The following is an 8,168-nucleotide window of genomic DNA, read 5'->3' as shown; positions in this document are numbered from 1 at the left end:
AGTGTAAGCCATTAGCATTGAAATTTTCTAAATGTCAGTCAAAAAAGGAATACAACCAATGGGAGCAGTAGCAGGTCATTCAGCCCTTCAAGCCTGCTACATCATTCAATGAGGTGATGGCTGATTGTCTGCCTCAACTCCACGTTTACGCCCACTCTCCATGTCTTGATTCCCAGAATCAAAATTCTGTCAATGTCAACCTGCAATATATTCAACAGTAGAGTATTCACCACCCTCTGCAGTAGACAACTGCAAAGATCCACGAGTATTTCAGTGAAAAAATGTGCCCCTTATTCTGGGGCTGGTATATCATTTCTTAGATGCAGAGATTTGAACTGTACACAGAACAGGTATGGACACTTGGTGTGGACTTATCCAGGCCCCTTGCAATCGCAATAAGTCTTCTACACTCTTGCATTCCAATTCTTTTGCAATAAAGGCTAAACTACAATTGCTTTTCCTAATTGCTTACTGTACCTGCATGTTAACTTTCTGTGATTCATGTACAAGGATACCTTGGTCAATCTGAATAACAAAGGTTCCCGCTCTCACCGTTTCAAAAATACATTTTTCCTTCCAAAGTGGTGAACTTCAAACATTGTGGGCTAGATTTTATGGCCTCGCTCATCCCAAAACCATAAAATCCTGCCCAAGGTCAATGAATCTTCCCATTGTCTGCCCCTTGCTCGCTCTGATTCCCGTGGCGGGAGGGGCAATAAAGTTTTGGCCTGTGTTTTATCTGCTGTTGGGATCTGGAATGCACTACCTGAAAGTGTGGTGGAGGCAGCTCCAATTGAGGCAATTAAGGGGGAATTGGATTTTTATCTGAAAGCCATGGGGAGAAGATGGTGGAATGGCACTAGGTAAATTACTCCTTGGGAAAGTCATGCAGACACGATGAGCCAACTAGCCTCCTTCTATGGCTGTAGCCATTCCTAAGAATAGATTCTAGCAGTTTCCCTTCCATTGATGCCAGGCATCCACAGTGCTTTGTGTTTGTAAGGAGCTGGATTCAACATTTGTAACAAAAAAATTAGAAGCAAACAATCAGTAAATTATAAAAAACTCTTTCCCTGACCCCACCCATTCTCTGTCTCACCCTCATTACTTCTCTTTTTACTTCAGTTTAATACACAGAGGATAGAAAAACTTCCAGAGATGCAAAATGAGATTACTGGAGAACAGTAGTCAGAAGGCTCCAAGGTCTGAAGATCTTGCCAGATAAGGAATAAAAATAATTTACCTGTTGTGCTGACCTTTTCAGTTTTCTTCCAGGTCCCTCTCAGCTGCTCTGGCCTAAACCTCACTGATGGTATTTCTTGGATATATATGCATTAAAATAGTGCATGGATGGACTAGGAGGAAGGTGAGTGGAAGAGGATGCCCCCTCCTGATTAACAAAATTGCAGGAGACTAGGGTTGGAGTAATAGACTGAGAATAATTAGAATGAACTGAATGATTTCCTTCTGTGCTGTAAGTTTGCCAGATCTTCCTGAATAATGGAATGGTGTTAATGGACTGAATGGCTATTCCTGTGTTTTGTGATAGGTATTCCTTATAGTCTACGGAATAGTTGGTATGGAGAGTCGGTGCAGACTCGATGGACCAGATGGCCACTTTCTGCGCTGTAGGAATTCTATGGCAGAAATAAGGAAATAAAGGGATGGCATGGTGGCTAGTACTGCTGCCTCACAGCACCAGGGACCCAGGTTCGATTCCTGGCTTGGGTCACTGCTTGTGCAGAGTCTGCACATTCTCCCCGTGTCTGCATGGGTTTCCTCCCAGTGCTCCAGTGTTCTCCCACAGTCTGAACAACGTGCTGGTTAGATGCATTGGCTATGCTAAATTCTCCCTCAGTGTACCCGAACAGGCGCCGGAGTGTGACGACTAGGGGATTTTAACAGTAACTTCATTGCAATGTTAATGTAAGCTTACTTGCAACACTAATAAATAAACATTAAACATTGCAGGTAGATAAGGAAAGTTTGAAGAATTATAATATGGAGAAGCTTTAACTAACCTAACGTGAATGGGTTGAACCTGTGGGCAAATCGATGACAAACACTGTTCAATGCAGAGTAATGTAGATGATTTGGAGAAAAGTGCATGCTATGATATTAGTGAACAATATATATAAATAGAATTGAGGAGCAAAGGTGCAAAGAATAATACATTATGATTTTGAATAAATGATTAAGAAATTGGAACTTTTTCCACTAGTGGAATATTATATTCCACTAATATAATTAGTGCAGTGATAAATAGTAGAGATGATTATTCTGCCGGATGACCAACTTTGAATGGAATAAAATAAGGGACACCTGTGACCATGGGATAGGGAGTGGGGGTGAGGGGGGGGGGGCATTGACAATGAGAGCAGGGGCTGTTAGAGCTGTGGCGCGTGGGGTGGTGGTTTCAATATGACAGGAGGTGAGGGAAGCATTCTGAAATAACTCCTCGGAGGCCGGTGTATCTTCACCTGATTCCCTTTATTTACAACTTATCTCAACTCCTAAAAGTGATTCAGGTACAAAGTCAGAATCCGGGGTGTCAGTAGACCTAACATTCCTCAATATATATACACAGGTGAGACTCCCTGATCAGGCAGGCAATCATGACCTCAATCAGGGAGCTCATACTCCAAATGGGCCTCCTTGAGGTCATTACACATTCCTTCAGTCAGATTATCATCCCTCTGCTGGCCAATTTACTCACTTCCAGTCACCCCCAAATCAACCTGGAGACTCCCAGGATCAGTCTCCCACCTGCTGCCCTAGAAACACACCTCTTAAACTGGAATCACAGTCAAATAAGGGATAATCCCTTAAAATACAAAAAAGGTTGGCCACTCTTGGGTAGCCTCCCCACCTCGGGAAAAAAAAACCCTTCAGACAAACCGTGCACTTCCAATAACGCCCAGCACCAATCCCCTTCCCTCCCCAACATCTAAATCTCCGCCTCTTGGAACAGCATTCCACGAAAAGTGCTTATTAAACGCAGGGTACAGAAGCAGCCTGTACACAGTGTCTGAGCTCTTTGTGTGGGTGCATGTTCTCAGTGAAAGTGCATGATTTTTTTTTGTGTGTTTAAGGGGGTATTTGTCTCTGTCCTGCCAATCTGTGATGTTGCCATTTCGGATTGGTTAGAGTATTTTGCACGTGGTGCTGGGCTGCAGCAGTTTATAAGGCGGAGAGCAGCGAGTGTGCAGAGACTGGGAGAGCAGTGTGAGAGTGTTTGGAAGCACTGTCTTTGGGATCGGCACATATCAAGCAAAATGGTTGAGGCGTTTCTTGGCGTTTGGAGCTTGCATGCAAGCGAACATTTTGATGAATACATGAAGCATCTGGGTGAGGATTTGCATTTATGATGTGTGTGTGTGGTGGGGTTTTACTTTGTAAGCGCTGTCACATATTGCTTTCGGTGGGTTTTCACATATTGCTTTCGGTGGGTTTTGCAGTGGGGCTGCAGTTTGCTGGTGTTCCTTTTGCGGCGATTAAAACGGTCAATTGATGTTGGGAAGAAGAGCGTGGACTGTGCGCTGAAGGTGTCTCGATAGCGCCCTTTCCAAGTACTGGGACAGGATTGCTTGGTGCATTTTTAAAGCGTGCTATTGATTTTATTCAGTAGCAAACGTGACAAAAAAAAAATTTGCTTTTTATCAAAAAATGAACGCCCAGAGTGTCTCAAATTGTAGATGGGTAATATTCCGATTTGATTTCTGTTACACTGAGTGTAGCAAATAGTGTGAGCTCAGTGCTGGGACTGTTAGCATTTCTCCATCTCTCTCTATAGTACCGCTAAATGTTGGATTTGTTTTTGTCTCTTTTTAGAAGTGACTATGTTACAAAGGAATGTGGCTAAAGGACTCAAACCCAACACTATAATTTCTAAGGAGGGCGATACAATCATTTTAGAAACCAGTAGTACGTTTAAAAACACAAAGATCCAATTCAAGCTAGGGGAGGAATTTGATGAGACCACCGCAGATAATAGGAAAACTAAGGTGTGTTGGTGACCAACCTTTTTTTTTACACCATTTGTAGCAACCCTGTACATGAGTTCTGGAGATAAATGCCCTCTTGTTTGAAATTTCCAACAGACCACAGTGATACTAGAAAACGGCAAGCTGGTACAAACGCAACGGTGGGACGGAAAAGAGACAACCCTGGTTAGAGAATTGAAGGATGGTGACTTAATATTGGTAAGCACCCAAATACATATCTGTAGATTGAACCAAATAGTTACTGCTGGTTAGGAGTGGCAGTGGTTAGCACTGCTGCCTCTCAATTCTTGCCCTGGTTGTCTGTGTGGAGTTTGCATGTTCTCCCTGTGTCTGTGTGGGTTTCCTCTGGGTGCTTTGGTTGCCTCCCACAGTCCAAAGATGTGCAAGTTCGGTGAATTGACCAGAGTGGATTGCTCCTTAGTGTCCCAATATGTGTCGGTTGGATGGATCAGCCATGGTGTGTGTGGGTTTAATGGGCATAGTGTGGGGAGGGGGCCTGGGTAAGATACTGTCAGAGGTAGTGTAGACTTGATGGGCTGAAAGGCCTCCTGCACTCTAGGGATTCTGAGAAATGTAAATTTGTGGTAGCGGATGTTATTTGGATAACTTGGATTGATGTGACTTATCAGTTTCTTAAGTGCTTGTGATGCTATTGCTATAGAGTGGCAAACTAATGTGCACATTTGATTCAAGAATTACAAAATTGATATTTAACCCAATGTTGGTGTTTAATAATTTTTACTTTCCTCTGTAAATCAGACCTGCACCATGGGTGATGTGGTGTGCACCCGAACCTATCGGAAGTCAAAGTGATGATCTGAAACCAGGAGGATGGGCTCTGTTCAAAACCTCACTTGCTGCTTTTCTACTGGACTTTCCCCTCCATATTTTGCATAATATGGACTGTTCTTTTTCATGTGACTTTTGGTTACATTTCTTTTGTGTTTGGACAAATTTCAGGAGTTGCAGATTCACATTTTAAAATTAGTGCCAGTTTGCCACCTTGGTATTTGGACAAATTTAGAAGTCATAAATTCACAGTTAACAAAATTAGTGCCAGTTTGCTATTGTGCTAATTATTAAATGTTCTTTACAGAAAAGAACTTATCCCTAAATAACAAACATGGATAGACTTTTAGTCTAGAAAAAAACAGATTAACAGTTCTCAAATTGTGATGCTTTCCAAGTTGGATGGTATGTACATAATTGATGGATAATAGGTACATAATTTTATGCCAAACAAAGGGAAAGTGACACAGTACAGTCCAAGTATTTACTTTTGGCTGTTGATTATCAATTGCCTTACTGTCAAACACGTTTGTAATATTACAACTATAAATTGTTTATACCAGCTACAAGTTATACCACCACTGTCCTGGCTCCTATGTAAAATTGCTGGCATTTAATTTGAAGGACTTTTTCAGATTTGTGACCTGTAGGAAAAGAACAGCCCTTTGTACAACCCAAGTGCAAAAATTGTTAAATTTGTGCAGCTTTAATAAAATTTGTGTATTACGCAAGATCAGTCTGATTCTCCTTCAATATAAAGTAGCACTGGCTTCACTAATCAATAGACAGTGCTTGAGTTGGACTTGTGCCTGTTTAGAAAGTGTTTGTACAGAATTTTGCAATTTAATTTTAAAATACTAGCTATGAAACTGTCTCTGTGGTACCTGGTATGTGCTGAAAAGGTTCAAATAAGTTGGATATTAACTAGAGCTCAGTAATGGCACTAATATTGAAATAGTTTTTTTGATGGTGACTTTTTTGCCTTCTGCCTTAATAGCAGTCTCTTTTTTAGTACAGGAAGAAAATTAAATATGAAGAAATGGGAATTGGTTATAACCATGGTGCAAATGGAAAGAAGCGCATAAGTACCATTTGAGGGATTTGTACCAATGCTTAGTACCCAGGTCCTGTCGATATAACTTTCACCTCTACTTGTGAAACTTGGTATACTTTTAATCAAAGGTAGTAGAATTGGCTTTAAAATGTTATACTATTTGCAAGCTGTTGCCTGAATCCAGGTCTCTGGGAGATGGAACTGCAGCATTGAGGCCAGGATCATATTGAATGGTGGGGCCAAAACCCCTGCTAATTTATGTTCATATCAACTAGCAGGGCTTTTAAGTCAAATAAGCAACAGTACCTATTGAACAGGATTTGATTGCTAGGAATACTCTGGCAGCATCTGGAGAGAGAGAGAGAAACTTCAGGCCAGTGACCTTCCAGTGTTTGTTTTATTTCAAAATTTCCAGCTGGAAATTATTTTGTTTTTGTTGTCTTTACGATGACTAGCCTAACATCCATGGTTTTCCTTGCCACTGCAGTTTGTTTATCAACTTTTTTTTCCTAACCCTTGCGTAGAAGAAACAAAAAAATATAGTTTTGGTTTAGTCAGCATTAGTTAATTTTAAAATACAAGATATGGCTTCAAGGGTGTATTTAACGTAGTGTGACTAAAATCATTGAGAGCCTCATTTTGAATAAAAATGTTTGGAAACGGTCGACCCTCGTATTGGCATAAATGAACTAGATCTGACAGAATGGAGATTGTATTCAAATTACTCAACTGCACTGAGAATCCATTTTAATTTAGTTGCAGACCTTTAGTGTTACAGCGCTGTTTTAGCAATTTTCAAAAATCATAGAAGCTGCTAGTTTTTGAAGGAAATGTGAGATGTTTTGGAGTATTTATTTCCCCTCCTTGTAGATGCATGCCTCAGGCACAGCCTTGTACTGGAAGCAATGGTGTCGTTCATGTTACTTGCTGCTGACTGTGATGGGGTGATTCAGCCTCCTTCTTCAGCATTACTGATGTTAGGACATGTCAGTAATGTAAGAATGCTGAAAGCACTGTGTTAATACAGCAAAGCCAGATAAGCTGCAGGACTGATTTGTGCTACAGAACTAGCTGTGTGCCAAAAGAGAACTTTCCATTGCAGCTATAAACACTGGCATGTACCAATTAAATGTGGAAAATTGTCCAGATCTCTCCTGCTCACAAAGTCTAATCTCTTCAATTAAAGCTCCGTTTTCCCCCTCTGGATCATTAGTGAAATAATGGAAGCTTATCAATAGTGCTGTAAGGCAACCAGTTCTGCCAGGACCATCAATTCCAAACCTCAGTACAGCCTTGTGGACAAAATAACAGGATTCCAGAAGTGTAGTGAGTGATTGCCATTGAACTCAGCACCATCTGACCAAATGTTGCAGCAAGGCGCATTAGTAAACCTGAAGTAACTGGGAAAGCTTGCTATTTGCTGAAGACATTACCCAACAATCTTCAATCGTCACACTCTACTCTATTGACAATGAAATGGCCTGTGTTTGCATGCAGCAAGACCTAGACAGCAATCAGGTTTGGGCTGTTGAGATAGCCATCTCCCCTTGCTCAAGGGTGCTCCTATTGCTGAAATCTCTTTTTGATAACGCCCTTATGGTTTGACCAGAAGTTAACTGGATCAACAATACAAATGCTGCAGCAATGAGCAAGCCTGAGGTTGGGAATTCTGGCCAGTAACTCACCATTTGACCCTAAAGCCTGTCCCTCGTCTACAAGTTAGAAGCAGGAGACAGAATATTCTAGATGGCTGCAGCTCTAACCATGACACCATCTGGCACAAAGCAGCCTGCTTAATTGGTACCCCATCACTCCCTCCACCACTGATGCAGTGGCATCTCCAATTCAGGAATATCCATTTGATTGGCACCACACCTACAAACCACTGATGCTCAGCAGCAGTGTGTACCATCTACAAGCTGCACTGTAGCAATTCACCAAAGATCCTTAGCACCTTCCAAACCCACGACCACTTCCACTTCAAAGGACAAGGGCATCAGATATACTCTCTGGAAATATATCACTATTCCTTCGCAGTCGCTGGGTCAAAATCCTGGAATTCCCTCCCTAATGCCATTGTGGGTCAACCCACAGCACATAGAACATAGAACATTACAGCGCAGAACAGGCCCTTCGGCCCACGATGTTGCACCGACCAGTTTAAAAAAAAAACTGTGACCCTCCAACCTAAACCAATTTCTTTTCGTCCATGAACCTATCTACGGATCTCTTAAACGCCCCCAAACTAGGCGCATTTACTACTGATGCTGGCAGGGCATTCCAATCCCTCACCACCCTCTGGGTAGAGAACCTACCCCTGA

At 41.8% G+C, this 8,168-nt stretch overlaps 1 protein-coding gene across 1 annotated transcript; it reads left to right on the top strand.

Moving 5' to 3' along the window:
* Positions 1–3,189: 3,189 nt before the first annotated feature.
* Positions 3,190–6,512, top strand: LOC144495712 (fatty acid-binding protein, liver-like). The gene is made up of 4 exons (XM_078216060.1): positions 3,190–3,348; positions 3,832–4,004; positions 4,101–4,202; positions 4,764–6,512. Exons 1-4 carry the CDS (start codon positions 3,276–3,278, stop codon positions 4,815–4,817), a joined length of 402 nt encoding a protein of 133 aa, XP_078072186.1. The 5' UTR covers positions 3,190–3,275; the 3' UTR covers positions 4,818–6,512.
* The last annotated feature ends 1,656 nt before the right edge of the window (positions 6,513–8,168 follow it).

The sequence above is a fragment of the Mustelus asterias genome, chromosome 7 (assembly GCF_964213995.1).
Source record: "Mustelus asterias chromosome 7, sMusAst1.hap1.1, whole genome shotgun sequence".
In the NCBI taxonomy this organism is placed as follows: domain Eukaryota; kingdom Metazoa; phylum Chordata; class Chondrichthyes; order Carcharhiniformes; family Triakidae; genus Mustelus; species Mustelus asterias.
The sequence above is the reverse complement of the archived record's forward strand: the minus strand, read 5'-3'. Positions and strand labels throughout refer to the sequence as shown.

Excerpts from the sequence above, each read along its gene's own strand:
- LOC144495712 (XM_078216060.1), top strand. The coding sequence starts at position 3,276 with ATGGTTGAGGCGTTTCTTGGCGTTTGGAGCTTGCATGCAAGCGAACAT. Across the intron at positions 4,005-4,100 it reads CAGATAATAGGAAAACTAAG|ACCACAGTGATACTAGAAAA; the intron begins GTGTGTTGGTGA and ends AATTTCCAACAG. Across the intron at positions 4,203-4,763 it reads AGGATGGTGACTTAATATTG|ACCTGCACCATGGGTGATGT; the intron begins GTAAGCACCCAA and ends TCTGTAAATCAG.